Below are 25986 nucleotides of genomic sequence, written 5' to 3'. Positions count from 1 at the left end.
TATTCTTGTTTCACTCTGGCTTAAAAAAAATGCTGAACTTCTTGTTAGCATAATAAAAAAAAGGGATTGAAACATACCTGGTGTCAAAGGAGTGTGAGCACTGATAATGAAAATAGTACCAGCTGGGTTCCAAGAAGCAGCATGATAGGCACCAAGAGTAAGAATAAAGAGCTGTATACAAATCTAAACTCTTTAAAAAATCCTTTTTATTGATTCATTACCATACAAAATTTATTCAAATTACATCCATTTGAAGTGGTGAGATCACAGCTAGGGAACAGGTCATACTTTAATAAATCTACTTACAAAACTCACCATAAAAGCTTTTTTTGGTTGTTGTTTTTTTTTTTACAGTATTTTACAGAGGGTTTTTTTTAAACTAGCATACAATGCAAAGCTAAATTAGATTAGTATTTTGGCCCCGCACATTGGGGCAACTGTTTAATTTCTACAAAAAGAGATGGTCTGCGTTAAGTCTTTGTTTTCTCTTCCCCCGCAGAAGTGCCCCTTTGTCTCGCAAATTTTCACGCTCACGCAGCTTTTAACTTTCCTCTTCCACAAGACAAAAACTTTAAATACTGCAATTTTATTTACACATCCACATCTAAAAAAACTCTTAAAAAATTACAAACCAGCTAGAAAATATTCTGGCAGTGTTTACAAATTAATTCTATTGGACAAAACTGCTAGGTAACTAAAGTGTGAGTTGAGAACATACGTCAACTTAAATACCACCGCTGAATGATCTATGCCCACATTTGTACATACAAACACACACTTAACACTGTTTTACAGTTCTTTATGTGTTGCCCTTCATACATTTGTTACATTCCAAAACTCACACAGTCATACAGTTTTCTTATTAGTACTGGGACTGCTTGCCTTTTCATGTCTGAGCTTTCATAGCAGCAACTCAACGGTACCAGAAAACCTGCATACACAATATTCTACTACAGTACAAATAGTACTAATTTTCTGAGTGTGTCAGATAAGCAGAACAGTAATGGAAACAAAAGGATTATATGGGCATCATCTAATCAACATTATATTAATTTAGCCCAGAACACGGCAACGTATTTTACACGCAAAAAAAAAAATTACTTAAGACTTCTTAGAATTCCTCTCACGTTCAAAAAATAAATATTGGTACTATACTATACTCCCAAAGATCTTCAAAAAATAAATGCAATTCAGTTGATGTGGTACTTGCAGTTAGATACTTTGGAAAAAAATTAGTTCCATTTTGCTGGCGAAGAGAATTAGAAAAAGCTGTAAGCAGAGGAAGCTAACCCACTGAGATAAATAAGATCTATTGAACAAACAAAGCTTGGCATAAGTGTTTTCCATAGAGGGAAAAACCCACAGTGCATCTCTAGTAGGCACTTAACACAAAGCCCCACTTAGTACCACAAAAATTTATGTACCGGTTCTAATGCACACTGGGGGCAGTAAAATTGAACTGTGCATCTTCGTTCCAGTTTAAAAAAACAACCAACAAAATCTACTTTCACGCACACACACAAGCATTTTTAAAAATCTGTGATTACTACGAGCAGTGGCAGAACTTTATACTTTTCAATATCTGCAATATACACTACATTTACAGTGTATTTTTTCATTAAAAGCTTTTAAGGACATAAGTATTTGACCTCAGAATGAGACATATACAGAGCTCAAAATGAGCATTATGACAGCAATTTAAACATTCCCACAAGGAGCTGAAGAATCCCATTTCACGCTTTTGCATTACTTCATCTTTACGTTCACTGCAGGTACAATCCATGTTGTGACACTCAAAAGACATGCATTCTCTGCAGAAGGCACGGCCTGAAATACTATTATAAAATTGTTATTTAGGACTAAACCAGTTCATTGAGCCCTCCTCCGTAAGCCCCCTTGTCAGGGGAAGCAGAGACTGGGGGAGTGTGAAGACAAAACATTTACGGTCGCCTGCTTGCGCTTGCTGACTCACAAGGCACTGGAGCTCAGGGGCAAGGAGAAGGCCTTGCTGTAAAAGCCTTCCCTTGTTCTTTATAGTATTTCAGGGAGTACTTAATTAAAAGATCAGCACTGTTCGAGAGCCTAGTTTATTTAATAATGCTATTTGACAGTAAGTAGGGGACAACTCGGAATGATGGCAGGTTTGTTCATTCCGTTAAAACCACGATTTAGATACGGACAGCGTTTAAGACAATCAGCTGTTAGAAATTCATCCACCAATGAAGGAAGCTTCTCTAAATCGTAAGCATCAAAGAGGTCATTGATGCCTTCTTCATCCCCAAGGCTCAGCAAATAATCTTCCTGAAGCAGAGGAGGCAGCAAATTCACAAAGGGTCCTTCAAAGTTTGGGGGAATTTGGTCCTCGGTCTGCTGGAGAAGGTTGGCTGGAGAAGCCAACGGAGAGATTGTTGCCCTATTTACTGAGCAGTCACCTTGTCCTGAGTTAGCAGAAGCCGCTTCTGGAAGAGGAGGGAGAGAAAAAAATAAAGAAGACCTGTTTAATCTCATTAGAAATACTAGACACTGATCAAACAAAGTAACCACTGTGTAAAGGGCCTTTCATAAAGGATCATTTCAACAAAAAATGGCCTCCATATAATTTCTAGCTTGTTTTTGATATGTTACAAAGGGCTGCTCAAAAATAGGCGTGTTGCTATCCCCTCTGACTTTTCTACTAAAAAATTATTTTACAAGGTTCAAACAACTACTGGGGGAAAAAAACCAAATCAAGCGTAGTGAGAGGAGATGCCCATTTTTCGGTGCAACTCATAGTCAAAGTGAAAACTGTCTGGGCAACAGACGTCATCAGTGACACTGCGTAGCTGCATGTACCCTTACACAGAGATTTCTGCCTCTGGCGTTGAGGCGAATCGTTGCTGCTCCCGTCTTGAAAACGCAAAAGGAACAAAACTGTTTGTTTCTTCAGTATTGCACAAACTTAGTTCCCATAGTTCCATCGGATATGCAAATATGAAACTTATTTTTCTTCTGCATCAGTTGTTTAAACATATTTCCCCCTCTCTCAACCAGACAGGCAGAGTGGAAAACGGATACCTTAGCTTTTCGCTTCCTAGAAAAATAAAGCCAAAAAATCAGAGCTGGATATCTGAAGTTTAAAATGAAATCTTGAATGAGAGCACGAAGGAAGGCCGTTAGTATCACAAAGAAATATTTTTACCTTTGGAAATGGTTTTGGAAATATTTCCCTTGTGGTCCTGACTATAGGCTTTCATTGGACTGAGGGCATCGTTTTCCTCTGGGCACAGGTAAACTTCAATAGGTCCTTGAGTACTAGAGAAACGTATCAATGCACGCTGCTAACAAAAGAAACCTCAGTAAGGTATTACACCAATGAACACGACAGAACATTGATGACACCGAGTGAATTCTTGTTGGGGTGCGAGTGGTGGAATACATTGTTTACAAATCAAAAGAACCTGAAATCCCCCATGGATTTTTTTGAAGATGTGAAAGGCTTGGCTGATGTCTCTTGTAGACTGGAGAGAACATAAAAGCTTTTCCCCCTGTCTGTAGGAGAGACACCGCAGAAGCCCACCGTTTTATGTGTTGTATCATAACCAGAGAGGTATGAAGGATTGAACTCCTAACATTTTCTTACAACCATAATAACCTGGAGTGCTCTGATGTCATGGGACTATGGGATGCAAGTCACAGGTTTTGTTACTATTCATAACAACATTATTGGATGTATTTGTGTAAATGTTTCTGCTTTTAAACAATGCCAAAACATCCTTCTCGCTCATCCAAAGACCTTCAGCACTAATTCCCACTGATCTCAAGTAGGTGTATGTAAGTCCCCCTGTTTATCAGGGAAGTTTTTCCAAATAACAAAAGAAGAAAAAAGATGCCGTTTTCTTCACCCAAACTTGTTGATGTAAGTCTTTCTGCCCCCTCAAGGCAGCAGCTCTAATTTTGATGGTGTTTCTGAATAACAGGAACTCCTAATTAATCTCAAGAAATATTTTTTTCTTAACTTTCACACACTGATGCAGTACAAGAAGATGACATATATAGACAGAAAACCTGCAAAGTTGCTCGTGGTCTTATGAAAGAAAATGATAAACGACTCCAGTTAAAAATAAACCTGCTCCAGCTGTATTACATTAATAGTTTTAAAAAGCAGGAGTACGGGCATGATATACCTCTTTGCAGACTTCTTTCAAACACATTTTATTGTGCCCTTTGACAAAAAGTTCCTCGTGTTATTTGCGTTCTGACAGTTACACAGCGTAGGAGACAGCATTTACAAATACAGAGAGCAACAACCGAACAGGGATACCCCAGGGCACAGAAAACAGTGAAGAGTACTCAGGGCAACGCTATAGATAGTTAGAAAAAAGGAGATGGGAAGAGCAGGAGTTGGGGAAGGTACTGTTGAGTGACTGAGGTGTGCAAAAAAAGACACTGAGATGTAACTGCAAATGAGAGAAAGAAATAGGACTTGTACTGCCTGAAGCTGAAAATTAAATGAGGAAGTTGGGTATAGGGGATAAGGGAGGTCTAGGCGCTAGTTTTAATGATTGTGTGCATCTCCGTCTACCCGCCTGTTTTCACTGAATTAAAAAATCAAAGCGTAATGCCTAGAGGAAAGAAACAGGAAAGCAAGCAACGATAACAGTATAGATTTATGGATACTGATAAAAGACATCCCTTCCTCACTGCAGCAAAATGATTTATTCTTCCGAAACCTGCACCTAGGTTCAAAGGGGAAATGAAGGACAAAGGCAGGGGAAAAAAAGGATGGAAACCGTAATGGGCCTAAGCAAGTAGAGAATAATCTTAGGGAAAGAAGCGCCAGGGAATCGGGAGTCTGGTCCTGCCCGCCCGGCAGCAGCCGGCCCTGGGTGCGGTGGAACCAGCCCAGCGGTAGGGATGCAGGAGTAACACAGAGGTATGAAGGCAGCACGGGGCTTTCTGGGGTTTAGCCCTATGTCTCATTGCTCCCTGAGAGAAGAAATCAGGTACATTTTTGAATCTCTAAAGCAGTGGCTCGTGCAAATTATTCGCCTTTGCACAACAGACTCGGGTCTGTCATAACAACCGGGAATTGTAAAGCAGCGCACTTTTGCCCCCAAGAGAGAAAATCCCAGGAGCAGCTGAACCATGTGGTTCATAAACCATGAGAGGAATGAAGAAAAGTAAAGCTACTCCCTGAGGATATCTTCAAAGAAAAGCCACCTGAAGCATTTTTTTCTGCGACTGTGACATCAGCTAAGGGAAGGGAGAAGCAGCTGAGCTACCCTAGACATCTGCCTGAGGTAAGGAAAAGAAACAGAGTGAGGATGAAAGAATGAGAGCCAGACATCTCATATACAAAAGCTGGCACTCAGAGAGAGAGAGGCTGTGGCTTGAGTAGCAAGGGGCAACAGAAAAGGGACACAGATCACAGAATCACTAAGGTTGGAAAAGACCTGTAAGATCATCAAGTCCAACCATCACCCCAACACCACCATGCCCACTAAACCATGTCCCGCAATGCCACGTCCACACGTTCCTTGAACCCCTCCAGTGATGGTGACTCCACCACCTCCCTGGGCAGCCTGTTCCAGTGCTTCCCCACTCTCTCAGGAAAGAAAGTTTTCCTAATATCCAATCTAAACCTCCCCTGGTGCAACTTGTGGCCATTTCCTCTTGTCCTATCACTTGCCACTTGGGATGAACACAGACAGCTTCAGAAACAGAAGTACTTTTCATAAAATGGGAAAGGAAATCCCCATCCCCTACAGACTTCACGATAGCAAACAAAAAGTGCACTAGCAGAATGTACAATGTTTTACACAGATGTGTAAAATCAGTGTCAATGAAGCAAAGATGATGATGGAAGAAGGAAGGGCAAGAATGGATTCTAGGAGTAAAACACACGTTTCTACAATAACTAACACTTCAGAAAAGAAAATCCTACATGAAAACATATGTCTCAATAAATTAGGATATCAATAATATGAGTCATCAAGACGCTTAAGGCACTGAGTTGGCCATGAATTTTATAACTAAAACTACACAAAGCAAAAAAAAAAAAAAGAAGAGCTGAGTCTCTTAAGAGAGAGATTTTACATGGTTGCAAACAGGAAATTTCAACTGTCAAGGAAGAGCTGCTCTTTACATAAAGTATGGCAAAAGAGAATAACCTGTAAATAGTGTGGATTCCTCTGAAGGAACGCTGGAATTGAGGGAAAAGGAATGAATAATGATCGCTTTGTATAAAACGGTTTTTAAGATTCCCCTTCCTTTTAAAAAAAAAAACACTTCCAAAGTTCATAAGATGGATGAATATAGGACTGTATGCCAATTATAATCCAACCTGGGCATCAGTTACCACAGTAAGACTCAACACACTTGCTCCATCTATAGAAAAATGATCTATAACCTGGCAGGAAAAGCCAGGTTCTCCTTACCTCCACTGGGTCAGGCACTTCAAGTCTTGTTTCTGGAGGAGCTTTCACAACTATAACAGTTTGGTCTTTAAGGCCACTAATTTTTCGAGTATCTTGATACGTCACATAAGCTAATGTAATCACGGTTAAGGAATTTTCCAACCCAGTTGATAATATATTCAGACTATTAGAAGAGGCATAATTCTTTCAATTATTCGTCCATTTTCTCATGGCTACGTTGCTTTCAGCCCAAAGTTTTCTGTTCTCTACACTGGAATCACAATTGCAGTGAAACGGTGTGAGAATTTCCCTTTGATCTAACAGCTGGGGCCACTACAGAGTGACAAAAGGGATTCTCCATGCCGAGTCCTCTCTCTTCTCCTTTACACACGTAAAGCTACTTAAGCTAAAGCTCAACAACCCGCAATTACTCGCAGACTGTGCGAAGCAAAATTTTTTTACACGCTTGCTGTGAAATGGCAGAGAACTGGAAATCACAGAAAAAATGTAAAGGAATTTACAGATGCGCATACACAATATATTTTTGAAGTCATCGATAAAATGATAATGTCCATTTTCATTTGAGGCTTTTTTGGTAAACATTTATATATTCAGATATTTATTTATTCATTTGTATTATATGAAATTATTTCAAAAAACTACTTAAACAACTACTTTGAACAACTTGACAGTGCAGAAAGTTGGTTTCTGCATAAGCACGGAATGAATCTGAACATTCTGCTGTTCAACATGAATTTGTCCAAATCAACGTGAGCGTTTTGGTGGGTTTTGGCACGGTGGTGCCTCACTTACTGACCTGCGTAACCGAGGTGTCACAGAGCTTTTGGTCGCAAACTGTGAAACGGCCGCGATCACAGGCAAGCGCTTCCAGGTCTTTGGTTTCGTCATCCATGAGGTATCTAGCACAGTATTTATGCCATAGAAATAAAGAGCCTAATTTATTATTCTACCTTCGGGGGGTGTAAATGTGAACAATTTTGGTAAATGTCTGCTGTTACCATACAGTGAGACAAACTGCCCAAGCTCAAAACGCCAATACATCTCACAGAATCACAAAATCACAGAATCACTAAGGTTGGAAAAGACCTGTAAGATCATCAAGTCCAACCATCACCCCAACACCACCATGCCCACTAAACCATGTCCCGCAATGCCATGTCCACACGTTCCTTGAACCCCTCCAGTGATGGTGACTCCACCACCTCCCTGGGCAGCCTGTTCCAGTGCTTCCCCACTCTCTCAGGAAAGAAAGTTTTCCTAATATCCAATCTAAACCTCCCCTGGTGCAACTTGTGGCCATTTCCTCTTGTCCTGTCGCTAGTCACTTGGGCGAAGAGACCAACACCCACCTCACTGCAACTCCCTTTCAGGTAGTTTTTAAAGAGCGATAAGATCTCCCCTGAGCCTCCTCTTCTCCAGGCTGAACAACCTCAACTCCCTCAGCCGCTCCTCACAAGACTTGTGCTCCAGACCGCTCACCAGCTTCGTCGCCATTCTCTGGACATGCTCCAGCACCTCAATATCCTTCTTGTAATGAGGGGCCCAAAACTGAACACAGCATTCGAGGTGCGGCCTCACCAGCGCCGAGTCCAGGGGCACGATCACCTCCCTACTCCTGCTGTCCCCACTGTTTCTGATACAGGCCAGGATGGTGTTGGCCTTCGTGGCCATCTGGGCACACTGCTGGCTCATCTTCAGCCGGCTGTCGATCGACACCCCCAGGTCCTTTTCTGCAGGGCAGCTTTCCAGCCACTCGTCCCCAAACCTGGAGCATTGCATGGGGTTGTTGTGACCCAAGTGCAGGACCTGTCACTTGGCCTTGTTGAACTTCATACAATTGGCCTCGGCCCATCAATCCAGCCTGTCCAGATCCCTCTGCAAAGCCTTCCTACCCTCAGGCAGATCAACACTCCCGCCCAACTTGGTGTCGTCTGCAAACTTGCTGAGGGAGCACTCAATCCCCTCGTCCAGATCATCGATAAAGATATTAAACAAGACCGGTCCCAAAACTGAGCCCTGGGGCACTCCGCTTGTGACCAGCTGCCAACTGGATTTCGCTCCATTCACCACGACATTCTGGGCTTGGCCATCCAGCCAGTTTTTTACCCAGCGAAGAGTGCACCTGTCTGAGCCATGACTTGCCTGCTTCTCCAGGAAAATACTGTGGGAGACAGTGTCAAAGGCTTTACTGAAGTCCAGGTAGACAACATCGACAGCCTTTCCCTCATCCACGAGGCGGGTCACCTGGTCATAGAAGGAGATCAGGTTGGCCAAGCAGGACCTGCCTCTCATGAACCCGTGCTGGCTGGGCCTGATCCCTTGCTTGTCCTGCACGTGCCCTGTGAGCGCCCTCAGGATGAACGTCTCCATAATCTTCCCCGGCACCGAGGTCACGCTGACAGGCCTGTAGCTCCCCAGATCCTCCTTCCGGCCCTTCTTGTAGATGGGTGTCACATTGGCAAGCCTCTCACACCTGACTTGGACCAAACGCAAAGCAACAGGTCAGGGGGCTAAACAACAGGTCAGCTCTCAGGCAAATGGCTTTTACTGAGGCTTCTACCACTCCTTTAGTAAGGTTTACTAAGGTTTGCAAAGGCAGAGTACAAATTACAGCAACAGTGGCTGCCACTGTATGAACAATGGAAAGGGTTGCATGGTTTTCAAATAGAACGACAATCTTCATTGCTGTAGCTCAAAGCTGGGCATATCCCAAAACATTCAAGGTAGCGATCAGTTACTGTCTGATTCTATTTAGAAGGAGGAGGAGGAAGCACACAGCCAGGGCAGAAACGCTGTTTTGGCACTATCTAATCACAAGGGAAAAGAAAAACATTTTCAAAAGCAGAAACTTCGCCTTCAGAGATGGAGCAAAGGAAGAGGCTTCCCAGCTCCCTGAGTCTTCAGCAGGTCACCTCACGTCAGACCTCAGTGAGGTGAGCGAACGACCATACTGGGATGCGCTCAGATTCGTCCCCAGGTGTCACACATCCACATTCCTTCCTCAATAACCACTAGTATTATCAGTAACCTTAGAGCCACAGAAGGATTTGGGGAATACGCTCTCCTACATCCAAAAGCACGAGGCCAAGACGCTGCTAATGCTGATCCCTCCTCGCCCATCCCCAAGGGAGCCATCAACTGCAGGGCAGGGATCTCTACCACCGCAAACAGCGCTAGAAAAACAGAGAAGTATAATGCTTGGTTTTGCTTTGCTCTAAATCTCTTGTGGATGAAGGCAGTGCTGACCCTACTCCCTATGCCACTCGGTGGTCTTGCTTTCATACACATTTTGAGATGCAAGCACAACCAAAAGACAGTATTTACATCGTTCACATTACTTTTTACTGATGCTCCTGTAGTTATTTCCTATCCTTCAAAACAGAGAATAAGTCCACCTTATTAGATGCTCTTTAAAAACTACTGACCATTAAAAGTAATAAAAGTTTTCAGCATTTTCAGCATTTAATAAAATGCTCTCTTCTGTTGCCAGCAGGTGGGAAATCTAGTGAAAATGAGAACTGGTTACTTACAAGGGGTATTAGCAGCCAAAAGACCAGAAACCTTATGAACCTTATGCAATTGAGCATTGCTATTCCATTAAATAATTAAGTCTGAAATAGACATTTTGAGAGCTCATAAAACCTTTATCTATGATATTCCACTATAGCTTCTCTAACCAGAGGAATCTAAAAATTTGTTGCAAGTTTCAGACTAAACTGACTCCCAACTTTATTTTCCTCTCTGTGTCTGGAATTTATATACGCAGCAGTTTAATGTAAAAATAAAAAAAAATATTAAGTAAGGAGTACACACACACACAAGTCTTCGTTACCTTAGCAAAGACTTTGTCTGCATGCCTTTATAATTTCTGCACACATAAAAATGGGGTTTGCTCTGGGCTCAAAAGAATCGAAAGAGCACAGGTTTTGGATGTTGTCACTCATTAATCAGCTAAATTCTTGGTTCTGCTCTATGTGACCATGGATGTTAATGGGCTCCTTCATACACCACCTTTTTCTCCATTTTTTTGTTTTTGACATTCCAGAAGCATTACAGGTGCAAGTGGCTTAAGTAACTTTTATATAGAACTACATTAAAACCCATTATCCAACTTCTGGAAATTTCTGATGTTTCATATCATATTACTTAGTGGAATTCTCTTTGTGTTACAGAGCACAGCAAGACTGACCACCGCTGAGGTTTCGAAAAAAAGGATATCTCTGATTCCCCGAGTCCTCTGTTAGCAGCTTGAGGTCCAGGGTGCAGCTTTGGATCAGCTCATCCAGTTTCTTCTCTTCCTGAGTCAGTTCGGTCACCTCCATCGTGAGGCCTTGACACTGGGCCAGCATGCCACCGTCCTCCGACAGACGGCAGCCCCTACGGATACAGAGGGGGAAGACGCCCTTTCAGCATTTGTAAAACTTGACCCTGTGCTATGGCAAAGGGAAGAGGCAGCCTTTTACAGTGCAGATCAAGTCCTCATCTCCTTCTCCCTAAACCTGCCCATAGTGAGTCAACATCAACTACGCTTCCCAGAAAAAGCATCTTTTTATCATGCCAACACATTTTGGAACTACCACCAAGAGGGAAAAGCCAAATATTTCTAAGCTCTTCCAAAATCTTGCTTCTAACTCACCTCTCCTCTAACCACACCCTGAAAAAGACTGAGGATGGCAGTAGGTAGAGATGTGTACCTAGAACTTACGCCGCCTGCAAAAGCAAATGACTTAACGCAGTATTCAGACAAAATGCTGCTTTCTAGTTTCCCTGACAAATGCTGTTTATACACTGAAAACCTGTCTAACAGAAAAAGAAAGCTTTATCCTGATAGAAGGCGTTTTGGATGATTGCTTGGAGCAAAGTGTTAGAATGGAAGGTGGGAGAAGAAAAATACTGCTGCTCTGTGACAGTGAAATCAGCCAGCAGGAAAGGAAAAGGATAATGAATACTCACATCCATTGTATGTTGGTTTTGGATTTTTTCTTAATGAGATGGATGCCTTCCAGTACATTGGTGATATCGTAAATCCTCCTATTTTGCACCTTGAGGACCTCTGCCGCTCTGTTCAAATCTAAGACCCCATCAGGAGATTGGCTCAGCAACTGAATGAACCTCTTTGTTAGAAGGGCAAGTGATGTATCATACCAAGTCTTTTCTGAAGGAGATTTTGGAGCTTGGCAAGAAAAGAGAAAAAAAAACCCAAAACAGATAAATCAGTTTTCTCATTTTGGTTCCGAATGCAGCATCCAGAAATGAAAGGATGCATATTACAGATATTTCTTTCATTTTTACCACAGAAATCTCTCAAACCTCTGCATTAAGACACAACTTACCACTGGGTATTTATTTGCATTTCAAGCTGCACTTTTCCAAAAGTCACAGGTACATGAGCAAATACATACATTTTTTTAAATGCAAATCTTTCCATTAGTCTGATGGATACATATATGCAATATTCTACTTAGGTTTTCACTATGTGAATTCTTAAGAGTATTTTTAGTATCTATTTATTCTGGCAGCAATACCAAAAATTCCCCTATGACTCTCCTCCATCAGGCTGATAGCCAGCTTTCATCAGGGTTTGATTTTCCCCTCTTGTAAGACAAGTGTTTCACATGCAATTAAGCAGGACTTGGCTGTACGTCAGTGGGTGAACACAACGACAGATTCCATCAGCGCCAGACTCCACGGCACGGCGTACAGAAAACTCAAGTGAATTAGAGGAGATTGACGCAAGACACAATTTATAATCATCATTTCCCCATAACCAAACAATGCTCAAACTGGACAAGGGTATCCACTTCTTTTAAATTAGAAGTCAGCAAACGGCTTGGATCTTACTAGACAACGCGCTCTTTTCACGCACAAATGTAGCAATAGATGAGCTTTTAAGAGTTTAAATATGGAGATGAGAATAATTTCTAATTCTAAATGTTTGAGGACTTTGTGTCAAGGGAAATGAGCCAGCCATTATTAGAAGTCTGCTGGGCTGGTACATCTCAAACCTTTCATTTGCTTCAAGTATTACGCAGGATGGATCTTAGGCTGATCTGGTGGTCATTTTCATGTTTTTAAGGTTCAGGTCCCCCACTTGATTGCAGAAGTCAGTCAAAACTGAAATCCTACCCGAAAGTGAACCTTTAGGCTACCCTGAAACATTTTGAAGGATATGATGGCTTTTCAGTGAAAACCAATTCATTGCCTCTTTGCAAAGAGAACCTGCTGTATCTCATTCTTTGGTAGCTTCAGGGCTTGTCTGCATGGGGAACTGGAGGAAAATTCGTATCAATTAGGCGACATTCTGGATTTAGACCAGCATGATTTTTGTTTGTTTGTTTTAATTTGGGGTTTGGAAAAGAATGAGAGGGTCAGAGTGAGAAGGGCAAGAGGCTACTTGACCCCCAGCTAAACGGGGATGTGCTCCTGGTCATGCAGCAAGGGGGTTCTCTGTACGGCCTTAGCAACACTGCAGCAGCATCCTATGCACCGAATGGTACTGAACTTCTGCGAGAACGCACTTCGATTTAAAACGGACTTCATTTAGCTTAACGAAGTTTAGTTTAATGAAGACAACTGTGCTTGTTTAACTTGTCCGCATTAAGTTCGTCTCTTCAGCTAATTTCACTTTTCCCATCTGCCTCAGCAGAAACAAGACTTAGACTGGTGAGGAGGGACAAGTACCCCTCCACACCTCTTGCTCTCCCATCACTACCACTGCTGCCCCAGTCCTCCTCTTTCCCCATTCCCCTCCCTCTGCAAGCCTAACTCTCCTGCTGAAATCCCCCAAACAAGATGGCAAGGCTACACCCCCAGCGCCTGTTGCAAGAAACCTACTGCCCGAGGCAACGCAGGCGTGCAAAAATGAAGACTTGCAGCAACTAAGCAGCGGCAGTAATAATCTAGTCGTACCGCAGGGAGAGAAGGCAGCTCACAAAAAGCAGGCAGCGTGCAATGCTGCTGGGGCACAGCTACCGCTCTTTGCAAATCCCTGCCGGGGGGAATAAGCCCTGCCCATCAGCTGCTGTAACTCCAGCGACGAAGGAGGCGGCTGGCCCGATTAGCCCTGCCTAATAACTGTGCGTTTGAGCCCGTCGCAGTATCTTGATTCCTCAGCATCTACCTCTCCTAAGCATCCCCCGCTTCGTGTCCTTGGGTGAAGAGGAGGCCCTGGATGGCGAGGCTGCAGGCTGCCCGGCGGGCGGAGGGACAGAGCTGGCAGCCAGGAGCCTCTGCGGCCTCTCAGCGGCTCTGCACCAACCGATCGACGCACGCCGCAAACCCGTTGCGTGCTGCTGGCTGCGGGGGCGAGGATGTTGCACACACATCCGGGCGAGGACAGTAATAAACACGCGTCTTTAGCTAGGTAACGCAGCCTGTCGTGCTGGTTCACACTGATCTCAAGCTAGTAAAATCAAAAACTCTGTGCCATACAGCGTGTTACCAGTTCCCTTACTTGTTGGACTATCTGGACTTCTTGTCGCAGCTCTTCCTTTCCCCTTTGGAGTCTTTAGTCCTTCAGCCAGATACTGGTGGCCACTTTCTCCTAGCTCCAGCCTTCGTTTCGCCTGTTAAAAAAAAACCCAAACAAATAGTAATTTTTTTTAAATTGATGGGTTGTTAAGAAGTGTATTTCGCTTCACCAAACACAATATTGGGGTTACAGGAAAGGCGGACAGCAGTGAACTTTTCGCAGCAAAGTTCTGTATCAGTACAGGTTCATACCCCATATTCATCACAAGGCAATCTGAATATTTATGGGAACCCAAAGGCAGGCTTCAATGTTTCACTCTCAGAGGCTAGGTTGATGGTTTTGTTTGGAAAATTTAGCATTTTTTTTTAATTTGAAAAGCTGAGTGACAGTTGTATGACCCGCTTCAGTCCAGTCTGGACCTTTTCAAATACATATGAAAAATGTCTACCTCCACTTGAGTTGAGAACGTTTCGGTTAAGAAAACCAAAGACAAACGCTCAAGCACACAGGTATGCGCCCAGAAACCTACATTTCTTCTGAAAAACTCCTTACGTCCATTGAAGTTTGGGCACAGGTAGTATAAGTGCAAGGGGAAGGAAAATGGCATTGTGGCATTGTGGGATGTGGCTTGATGGGCATGGTGCTGTGTGGTGTGGGTGGGTTGTTTTGGTGTGGGTTGTGGTGTATTTTGTGGTTTGTGGGTGGTTTGGTGGTTTTTTTTTTTTTATGATTGGACTTGATGATCTTACAGGTCTTTTCCAACCTTAGTGATTCTGTGATTCTGTGATTCTGTGACAAATGTAACTTGAAAGGATGGCTTTGAGAGGACGAGTAACTTCCATTACTGTAAGCTTTCCATCAACGACATACGAGACGTTACATCAAGAGCAGCATTGGACAACTGTTCTCCTCTGCTCGTCAAGAATTCTTGTCCTCATTGAAAGCACAACCACTGCATTTATTTCATATTAACTAGCACGTTTGCATTAAAGCTGCCTACATAAAAGCAAGGCAGAGCAAAAGTAGTATCAGAAAGATGATGCCTGAAAATCAGCTAAATGTTGCATTCAGCTCAATGGAAAGCTGTGTACACCTTGAATAATAAAAATCATGGATGACACTGTTAAACTGTGCAACACACAAACTGCAACCAAAACCACCACCAATATGAATTTTGTTCCTAGACAGAAACACAATCTACTATCTTTGGAAACAATTCTATACCCTGCCGTGCTACTCGGGTTACTGAAACTAAACCTGGGGATACTTGTTATCCTAACAATAGGAAGGACATTACCTGGGAAGACACAGGAAAAAGAAGACAAAGAAGTTTTATGTCTAATGAAGTTTAGCCAAATAACTGTTTCCCAAGAATGTTGTTTATTCAATTAGGTAGAATAATTCAGAGTATTTTATTTGCTTGCTCTTTAGACTTGCCCCAAAGGGTTGGATCATATTCAGCTCCTCAGTGAGCCAAGATAAAATAATACATTCCGCCATGGAGTTGTAGACAGATATTTCCATATTGTGGATTTAGCTTGTGTGTTTTACTTAGGGTCTGTGACCAAGAGAAGGCTCTAAATAAATTAATTTATATGCATTATTTATGGATAGCTCGCTAACATCTTTGTACTGGACTCCGTTTGCAAACCTCAAACTTATTAAAAGGCAAGTTAAAGCACATGAAACGTGTACAAGCCCTCGGTGTAATAGCATGTACAGAGTGCTCAAGCCACTCTTCTCTTTATTTTGTGCGAAGGGGCAAGGCACTAATTCCTTGGTGACAGAGCAAAACTGAACTAACTGCATCCTTCTAACCAGCGCAGGCACCGGGCTCCGGGCAGCCCATGGGTGGCAGCTTCTCACGGCGCACAACACCTCTGCTCCGCTCCCCGCGGCATCGGCTCCGCCATCCAAGGACACAGATTTTAAAAAGGTCGGCTGTTAACAAAAACGTCCAGCTAATATGTTTAGCCAACGTAATTGGATTAAATTACGATTACAGCTATTCCAGACGGAGAAATACATTTCACACTTTTTTTAAAGTAAGTGTTTTTTCACCCTGAGCACTGTAAGAGCAAAGGCAGGAGGGGTGAAAAGGGAACAATCCAGGGCATGGGAAGACTAGGCCAAAGGGATACAATTAAAGATAAAAGAGAATCTCAAAACCAAGTGTGAGAAGGAGGGGAAATGCTAAAGACTTAAAATCCAGAGATTTGCAGCGGCTCTCTCCATCAGAAGAGAAACTCCAATTTGGACTACACATCAACACTTTTTGTCTCAACTTGTTTGCAAGACACAACCCAACAGTATTTCACCCCTGCTTTTGTCGTTAAACACTTACAACTTTCTCCTGTGAACTTCAAATAATCAGGTTTGGTAGTGAGAGAAGACAAGCAGCGCCCTTCAGCTGCGCGCAGCTGCCCAAGCCTGTCCGAGTGTGTCGGGCTGTTACAAACAACCCGCTCTCGCCGGTCTCACCGGCACGCCGTAGCTACGGGCAGCGCCCGACTAGCGAGCGCCTTCTGCAAAAATACCGAACGGCAGAGACAGCACTACAGGATAGTTATTTTGTAGGGCACAAAGCATATGGAAAACCTGAGAGAGAGATACAGGGCAAAATATTTTAGAAGAGTTTGAAAGAGCTTGGTGAAGTTACCGAGAGGCGATTTTAGCAAACCCCCGGGGATGTTTAATTTCTGGCCAGATGCTACAGGTCACTCAGCAAGTGCCTTCTTCCCCTTCCTGTTTTACAAACTTCATAACAAGATGCAGGATTGAAGTGGCATATTCTCTCAATTTCTTCTTCCCCGACTTACAGACCAAAGATTTTCTAGTGCCTTTTTCTTTGCACTGGAGATCCTGGCTGACTCACAGTTTCTCCCTCCCAACTCCAACATTGTTCATAGTGCTTTCTGATATCAGGCTTCCATTGAGAAGTCTCAAGATCTGTGTTCAGCAATCAGCAGAATCGGTAACCCTTTTAAAAAAAAAATATCTTGATTTGCCTAACTTATTTCTGCTGCAGGACTATATTAATTATTTGCAGTATATGTACAAATTTTGTATTGTCTTGACTTACATTGTTTGATCAAGCATAGCATGCAGAATCTCTGACACGGTACGTGGGACCTGCTAAGAACTAGCAAGCCAAAGGACACCAGCACTAAGCGTCCCAACGATAGGGAAAGATAGAAAGCGTAGGGACTAAGAACTCAGCAACATGAAACTTGAGTGCAATAACTGGAAGTCAGGTTCCTCAGGGGGATTGTGAAAGGATCATAAAGCACATGGGGCAATGAGACAGTGAAGCCACAAATCTCTACCTCCAGCAAGAGCCGTAAAAGTAACAGGAAAGCATCCTATTGATCCGGACCAGACACCTTACTAACCCCTTGGCTGAGACCTAAAATGTTTGGCATCAACTGTTTTGACTTCATTTTCTCTTTCAATACTACAAACAACTGCTGGTCTAAATACAACTATGGATCCACTGTGCAGTGCAGACCACTAAAACCAGGGGGCCCCTCGACTCCTATGTAGTTATGCTCTTTTAGGTTCAAGCCCCTTCTAAAAAAAAAAACAAAAAAAAAACCCGAAACCCAGGTAGCTACCACAATTAACATCAGAGGCAAATCCACAAGAATGTCTTCATAAGAACACTTGTGTCTATAGGAAAATAGAACCTACTAGGATAAGGATAATATGTCTAAATACCAGGTGTATTCGTTAGGAAGTATCTTCTTTCCATTCTTTCCATTCTTTCCACTCACTTGTTTTTGACCTTGTGTTTCAAGATGTTCTCTAACATTTCCCCCCTTTGAGACTTCTGGATATACTTTTTAATTCCCATAAGCCTCAATCTCCCTTTACTTAGGTTCCACAACTTAGACAGCAGGTGGTGGCATTTGTCACTTTTCTAACTGGGCCTTTTCACACATTCTCAAATCTATCCCATCTTCTTACAGCCTAGAAAAGAAACAGAAATAGATAATATTTCAATTTTAACCCGATTACACAATAACACAGCCTTAAGAGTCCTGTTGAAATGGTTCTCTTCTTGTTGTTGTCAAACTCTGACAGAGGAGTTGGTTAACTCATGCATAGTAGATCCAGGACCTTTACAGTAGTTGAGACATGAGTTCAGTCTGTGTTCTGGTGTTATCATTATATCAATCCAGCAATGTAGTTAGGGCATAGATGATCACAGTTTAAGGTTTGCTAACTTCCCTTTCTGATAAGGTTTATCCAAAAGGGTTTGTCTTACAGCTAAATTGTTTAAATCTTTGGTATCAATCCCCTCTTTTGAAGTAGTTAGATTTTCTTACCACTTCCATATATTATTCCTGTAAAACATCACTACCACTTGTGGAATAATTGCTGGAGGTAACTTAGAAATTAAATTTATATTGAAGGTACAGCACTGAAGGGTGCTGTGTGGCAAATATGCAAGGAATCCATCCCACAGAAGCTCCCTAGGCAACCTTGGATGTTGGCAACACCAGGGGAGTTTGGTGTGCTGACTCTAAGAGAAACTGCACGGAGGGTGGAGTGGAGTGGAGACACCGCCGCCAGGCTCTGGGATAAGACGGGAACTGGAAGGTACTATGGAACTGACAAGCTGCATATTTCCTACTCTAAGCCGCCTATTGAGCTAACAATCTATCACTTTTTGACAAAATACTATCTTTGGGTGAACTTTGCTCATTATAATCTCATTATAATACCAAAACACCACACCTCCATCCCAAAGCTACCCACCTCCCAGATGCGACCACCCCTCGCTGAGCTTGTGCTCTGCATTTTTCTCAGTCTATATCTTCAAAAGCAGAACGAGAAACTTTTACACCAATTGCAATTGCTAGTGCCTATCAAGCCGGCACGATTAACCCCTCTTCTTCACGGTCTCCCTGATTGTCTCAAGATGTGTGTAGCAAATTCTCAAGATGGCTTACAAGCTGCTCGCACAGATGCTGATCACAGTCATAGTCAAGGTTGGCACACCCCCATACCCACCTTGAGCAAATGTGTACAAGAAATAGATAGGTACAGACGCCAAATGAACTGGCTCAGTTTGTCCAGCGGAAAGCCCCCGCATGATGCTCGGCGAGTTCGCCAAGTACACACCCAAACCCCTAAATCCAATGGGAGGTTCAAACCTGATAAGGAATCAGGCACAATAAAATCGAGCCTGTCAGAAATATCTATACCCTTACCCCCCTCTAAAATCACCAATGTTCGGCAATATTCGTTGCCAGCAACAGCCCTTACAGGGATTGACGGGGTGGTGACGGAATTGGAGAAAAGAGGCATCATTGAAAGGACTCATTCCTCTTACAATTCACCAGTGTGGCCAGTAAAGAAACCAAGCGGGCAGTGGCGTTTTACAGCAGATTATCAGCAGTTAAATGCTGATACTGCACCTTTAACTGTTCCAGACATTCCCCCCGCTACTGCTCACAACGCTTTGGCTAAGGTCCTAGCAGAGATTCCTGTTCCACCTGACAGCACGGCATATAACAAATCAGGAAAGGTACACCAGATTAACACCTGGTGGATCTCGCCCTCTTTTAACCCTGCCGGTCGAATACGACCGAGCACGCTTTTGTTTTCCTGTGTTCACAGGGATCCTGAATGAACTGCGCATGAACAGATGAATTAAAGGACCACTGAAGATAATCTTAAAACACAATTAATGACTTAAATTAAAACTAAAACTAAATTAATTAATTAATGAATTAAAATTAAAAACATTTATGCTGACTCTTCCAGACCGGAAAACTCTTAATACTGAGTGTTACAAAATAACCGAACCAAATTCAGGTTGCTGGTATAATTTCACCTTCACCAAACCTATAATTGTATGCTGTATTTGGGGCTACAGAGGCACAGAATTATTATTTGAATTTATGATTGATGCAGCAACATCTGTGCCACTTGCAAAGGATAAGAAACCGCTGTCCCCAGAAACCTCTGAAAATGTACCAACTTGGCCTCCTATTAGTCTAACTCCTTACATCTTCAACACCGGTCCTTACATAATTAAAAATACCGGTCAACAACAAGCGTTGCTTAATCTGTCATATTCCCTCAAACGTGTGGAATTAGCAACGCAGACTAATGTCCCTGCAATTAAACCTACCTGTTCACCATTCCCGAGTACATCTCATGCAGGATGGTCAGCATGGTTATGTGGATGGACTCTCATCTCTCCAAAACGACCAAAGAGAGATGTGACTGGTGTCTTGGGAACAGGACTGGGAGTCCTAAACAGCATAGATGCTGAGGTACTTGCCAGTAAACCAGCCACAGTAACCAGTGATCTAAATAAATGGAAACACCCTTTACGATCTTCTCTTTCAGCTCTGGGAACTAACCAATGGCTCTTATTGGATATATTGCCTCAGTGGGGAGAGGTAAACGAGAAGGACCACCAGTGAATTACAGATGCACTTGATGTGGCCCAAAATAATGTTTCTCTGGCCCCTAGTTGTATCCAAGCACAGCTGTGGATGCCATCAATGGCAGCTGCAATTATACGGGAAGGTGAGGATGGCACCTTACCTACTGAAATTCAGAAGATAATTTGGGATGATGCAATTGAATTCGAAAAGAAATTCCAAACCTGGCGGTACTTGGTTAATTTCACTTATGACCCCACTGACAGTAAAGCCACGGCTTTTGTTTGATCCATGTACAATGCTTCGGTATATACCATAGACCCAATCGTTGCACTGGGAGTGCATCAACATGGACCTATACTCTATCCTATAGAGCACAGAGTATGGGCCCAGCAGAATGGAAGTAAATGGCAAACTGTTGATGATGATGCATGTACTGTGCGAGCACAACAAGGGTTCGTTTGTGAAAGTAATACCATCAAAGCCCAAGACATTTGTCTCGACACAGAACCAAACATTTGTCATTTTGAGATACATCCTGGTGAAACCCTGGAAACTATCTGTATCTATGTTGGAAATGGATGTGTTTGTATGAGAACCCTTTGCAATTCTATACTTGCAGATGACACGACTATAGAGACAAGCGATCGCTCTAACCTTTGTGTTTGTGACTTTCCTAACATCAGAGGATGTGACTTCAATTATTCAGCTCCTGTCACAACTCATCAATTGCTCCAATCCAGCTATGCCTTCTTTCAAGATCTACTGTCTGCTCCTATCAGAATGAATCTTACATTAGTGAAGAAACTCCAACGTGAGGATCTGAAGCAGCTGTTGAAGCAGGTTCAAGAAAATGGACAAAAGACTCTAATTACTGTCCATCACGATGCAGAGGAGATGCACCGAGTGTTGGAAAGAGTTAAAAGAGACGGAGAACATGAATGGTGTGACACTCTCTTTGGATGGTCGCCAACTGCCACAGCAATCCTCAACAAAATACTTCACCCTGTTGTTGTTTTATTAATACTCACTATATTGTGCTTTATTGTGATGCTCATTCTCTATGTTAAACTCTGGATTCTGATGAAACGCTTAGCTCACCTAGTATCCCCACAAGATGCATACATACTTGATAATCCTCACCACAAGAACACATGTGACATTCCCACTTCCTTCTAAATATTGTGAAGCTTGAGTGACTATAGTCATGGGGTGGAGTATGTGGAATAATTGCTGGAGGTAACTTAGAAATTAAATTTATATTGAAGGTACAGCACTGAAGACATCTTCAGGGTGAGTGTGGCGAATGTGCAAGGAATCCATCCCACAGAAGCTCCCTAGGCAACCTTGGATGTTGGCAACACCAGGGGAGTTTGGTGTGCTGACTCTAAGAGAAACTGCACGGAGGGTGGAGTGGAGTGGAGACACCGCCGCCAGGCTCTGGGATAAGACGGGAACTGGAAGGTACTATGGAACTGACAAGCCGCATATTTCCTACCCTGAGCTGCATATTTACCACCCCGAGCCAACAGTCTGTCATTTTTTGTCAAAATACTATCTTTGGGTGAACTTTGCTCATTATAATCTCATTATAATACCAAAACACCACACCTCCATCCCAAAGCTACCCACCTCCAAGGTGCGACCACCCCTCGCTGAGCTTGCGCTCTGGATTTTTCTCAGTCTATATCTTCAAAAGCAGAACGAGAAACTTTTACACCAATTGCAAGAGAGGTATGTATGACTAGAGTCACTCAAGCTCCACCTGTAAGGACAGATAATATAAAAATGGCTTAAGAGAGGAGGGATGCCAGGGAAGATACCATCGCAGACCGCCTCTGACACCTGGGATCAGAGCCTCTCTTCCCCCCCACAGGGACGCCTTTGGGTAAGGTTCGAACACTTGGTTACACCGAGTGCTTCCCTGGGCAACTTAGAAGTCTCTATAGAGTTGCTTTATAACTTAACGCGTTTGTCGCCAGGCTATAGTGCTCATATTCTTGGTATTTGCACATGCTTTGCAGGCAGTAATTTTATCACCGGCAGCCCAAAAGAACTTGTGTATCTGTGGCTTCAATAAACTGCACTATTCGTTAATCTAGCTGTGACAGTTCTCACTCAATGCCACCAAATCCCTTAAGTGTGACCATGCTAGTTCATGGAACGCGACTAGACTGAAAGTGTATGGTGTTACGAGTGTATCCGTAATCGTGAGAGTTCAACACATTGAACGCGACCGGATTTGTAACACAGAGAGTAGGGCATCACCCAGAATCTAAGCCTAGCTGCCCCCAGCCCCTCTGATACCTGAGGACAAGCTGGAACGCACGGGGGTTTATTTTCTTCCAAAACGCCTTGCCCTTTAATGCGACACCAGGTTGTAAGAAGATGGGATAAATTGGAGAATGTGTGACAAGGCCCAGTTAGAAAAGTGACAAATGCCACCACCTTCTGTCTAAGTGGTGGAACCTAAGTAAAGGGAGATTGAGACTTATGGTGTCACGTTAAAGGAATGCAGTTTCGAAATTTGTCTGTCAGAGTCCCAGGACTTTCACTGACCCATTTATCAGAGCCCCAGCAAGAGGACTTGCACTGAGCAGATGCACAAAAATTGAAATGAGTTATTTTATTGAAAGTGACAGAAACAGATTCGAGATTGCCGTTGATAAATTCACTAACTACAACAGTGCTACTAATTGAGGGTAATATTGCTAGCAGACTTGACAGTAATACAAGAACCCGGGGATAACTGTCACCCAGAGGTGAGAGGCGCAGCGCTTACCCAGAGAGGCGTCCCTGCCTGGGGTGGAGGAAGAGAACACAGCCCGTCGACTGGTCCGTCAGGTATTGAGGTTCTTCTCTCCCACCTTAACAATCATTTTCTCTGTCTTTTATCCACAAAACTACGAGGTTCCCCCCCCCCCCCCATATGTGACGTGTAGCATGATTTGGGTGGAGAGACGAGTGCTATAGTCATATATGTTTAGCATGACCTCTATAATCTTCATTAGCATATGCAGGAGTGTGAGTTGTAATATGCATTTCACCGGTAATGAAGCAAAGGTCAGTTATCGGACACGAAACCTTTTCAAAGAAACAAAGGACCTCTCACATTCCTGTTATCTTACTGTCTTTGCTGACCATAAGCAGGGCTGTCCTGCCTCCACAGGACCCCCTCCTTATCTGCATCCTGTGTTAGCTGGGTGAGTCTCCACTCCCCCGGGTCGCACAAGAGATAGCAAGGGCAGTCTTAACAGCTCTTTGTGCCCAGGAAGCCCACCTCATTATCCACATTCCACAGGAGGCTGCTAGGAAGCGGTGGCACAAGCCCAGCCTTCTCCCAGTGCTTTAAATATTAGCAAGGGAAGTAAGTTCAACTAAAATCCGTGGCTGGATGTCAAACTACTTACCCAGTGGTTGGCACAGACCTTGGGTCTTTCCAGCTCTGTATCTCCTCTTGCTCATGAACTAGTCCAGCTTCAAGCTCAAGAGCAACTTGCCCGTGCAGCCAGTGCTCCCACCAGTAGCTGGCCCTAGACACTTGGTGTCTCCAACCGCTGGGTCCCTGTGACCAGAGTTCCCTTCTGCCATTGCTAGCAGCCAGGCCCCTGGACCCACCCCCCACCCCCCCCACTGGGTACAGAGTGAGGCCACACAGAAAAGGATTTGGGAGCGCTCTCAGAAAGAAGGTAGGGCGGACTGTGGGGATTAGGCGCTGGGCTGAGTCAAAGAAGCAAACAAGTTGGCTTATGTGCACCTAGCTCCTTGATTCCCCACCCCCACCCCCTTCCCTCCATTTTCCGTGCTTATACATCCCCCTCATCTTCCTCAGCTCCTCCTTCTCCGCCCTTGTCTCCTCCCAAACAAGGGACCTAGCCCCTTGCTTCTTTTTCCCCCCTTGCTCCCAGGTTTGCTACATCTGTGAATGGATTTGGTGTTGCAGGTGCTCTTAGCTAGGTCACCTTGGACTTCCACGCCATTACTGATGGGGTTTCCTGGGTACTGCTGGCCCTGCCAGATTCCTCTCCCCAAAATGAGCCCAACTCTCCCTTCAGTTATCTGTGAAGTGGGGCCACCTCTCACACCAATCCCCCTCAACTACCCGTGAAATCTGGCTCTTCCTCATGGCACTGTAACTCCTGTCAGCTGCTCAGTCTGTTCGCTACGGTCAGCAATTTCTCTTGTCACGCTCAGGAGTTTCGCACAGGCCGTTCAGTGAGCTAAGGCTTACGCCAGGCCCTAGTCGGCAGCTTGTGTGCCTTAATGCACACCCCCAAAGTCGTCTGCATGTCCCATCATTTTTTCCCTATCCTCGTTCTAGCCACAGTGTGCCAGTCTTCTCCATCTCACGCTGGCTCTGAGCACCCTCCTCTCTGACCAGGCACGGTTTCAGCCCTTTTGAGTGGCTCTTTCCCTTTGTGCCCTACTTGACTGCCTGCAGCCTCGTTTTGCAGGCACCGGGCGTGGAAGTCCTTGCCTCGCACGGGAGACTGAATCAGACTGAAGCATGGTTAGCTGTGAAAATTGGCAGTTTTATTGGAAGAACTGTCAGTTTTAGCACTTGCGTGCACTTGGAGGCTGCTAGGAAGCAGTGGCACAGGCCCAGCCTTCTCCTGAGCAATGTGTCAGCTGGGCCCTGGAGTGCCCAGGCACAGGCCGTGCTGCAAGGGAACGGGACGGGAATAGCACATGGTGCCTTGCACAGGGCACCTACTAGTGCTGCGGGGATATCCGCGTTCCCTGGTCCTCATCTGGCCTCAATGAAGCAGTGGGCTGCCGTGAGGACCCACTGTGGGCTGATGAGGGACCCTCCGCATGTATGTCCCGTGCCCGTTTTTCAGGGATCCTGGATGCCGATGATCCAGGGCCAGGCCCCTGGCTGGGGATCTGTGCCACCCATGACGCGCGACACGCCGTGGTGAGAAGCCATGGGCCGGAGCCCGCAGGTCCCTCTGGAAACAGAAACTCCTCATTACTGTCCTGCTCGAGGGCTTGCTGCTCTTCAGGCTACGAGTCAGCTGTCTTCCCTCTCCACAAGGCGTTGTGTGGACAGCAAGGCCAGGGAACCCCGTGGGGCGTGCGTGCCTCCGCCCCCCCGTTTCTGTTTTATCCCCGCAGGCCAGTTGTGCCAGCAGCATGGGTGTTGGAAGGAACTGAGGTTCCCAGGTGGGGTTCAGGAAGCTGTGGCGTGGCCACGGGGGACAAGCGGGCACCCTCCAGTGAACCCCATAAGGGTTGCCCAAGTTCCCAGTCAGAGCCTCAGGCCACTTACCCACAGGTGTCCCACGTGCCGTGCGCAGGCCCGCACAGGGCCAGCAGGACAAGGAGGCGGAGCAAATTCATCACTGCCAGCAACACGTGGCAGCTGCAAGCACAGAGAGCTCGTTGCCACCAGTGCGGCAAACGACGTAGTGCCCGCTGTACTCACATTGCCCATGTTGCCCTTGGTTCCGGGGCTGATGTCACAGAGTCACTGGTTCCGGGTGCTGGGCGTGGTGGCCTCCAAGCAAGAGGGGAGGCAGAAGCTGGCATCGGACACCCCCGACAGACCCTCCCCACGCCACATGCTGTGCTTGTGGGATGAAGGCATGCAGGCCCCGTGGCAGGCAGCAGCGCCTGCCTCCGAGCACTGCCTGCTAACAGCTGGCAGGAAAAAACCAAGTGGGGCATCATAGCCTCTTTGGGAAGTTCACTGCCA

At 44.5% G+C, this 25986-nt stretch overlaps 1 protein-coding gene across 1 annotated transcript; it reads right to left on the bottom strand.

Moving 5' to 3' along the window:
* Nucleotides 1-1798: 1798 nt before the first annotated feature.
* Nucleotides 1799-25725, bottom strand: LOC132321719 (transcription factor E2F3-like). Its single transcript, XM_059835163.1, has 8 exons — nt 25717-25725; nt 22737-22757; nt 13870-13981; nt 11370-11571; nt 10635-10793; nt 6417-6531; nt 3179-3314; nt 1799-2459 (listed from the first exon to the last, which is right to left on the bottom strand). Exons 1-8 carry the CDS (start codon nt 25723-25725, stop codon nt 2101-2103), a joined length of 1113 nt encoding a protein of 370 aa, XP_059691146.1. The 3' UTR covers nt 1799-2100.
* Between the last annotated feature and the right edge of the window lie 261 nt (nt 25726-25986).

Source organism: Gavia stellata, unplaced genomic scaffold, assembly GCF_030936135.1.
Source record: "Gavia stellata isolate bGavSte3 unplaced genomic scaffold, bGavSte3.hap2 HAP2_SCAFFOLD_44, whole genome shotgun sequence".
NCBI classification, from domain to species: Eukaryota; Metazoa; Chordata; class Aves; order Gaviiformes; family Gaviidae; genus Gavia; species Gavia stellata.
This window is presented reverse-complemented; position numbering and strand designations above follow the sequence as displayed.

What these genes read in the sequence shown, in the direction of transcription:
- LOC132321719 (XM_059835163.1), bottom strand. An exon ending in GAGGACTCGGGGAATCAGAG is followed by an intron (nt 6,532 to 10,634) that starts ATATCCTTTTTT and finishes AACCGTGATTAC; the next exon opens with ATTAGCTTATGTGACGTATC. An exon ending in AAGTGCCTGACCCAGTGGAG is followed by an intron (nt 3,315 to 6,416) that starts GTAAGGAGAACC and finishes TTTTGTTAGCAG; the next exon opens with CGTGCATTGATACGTTTCTC.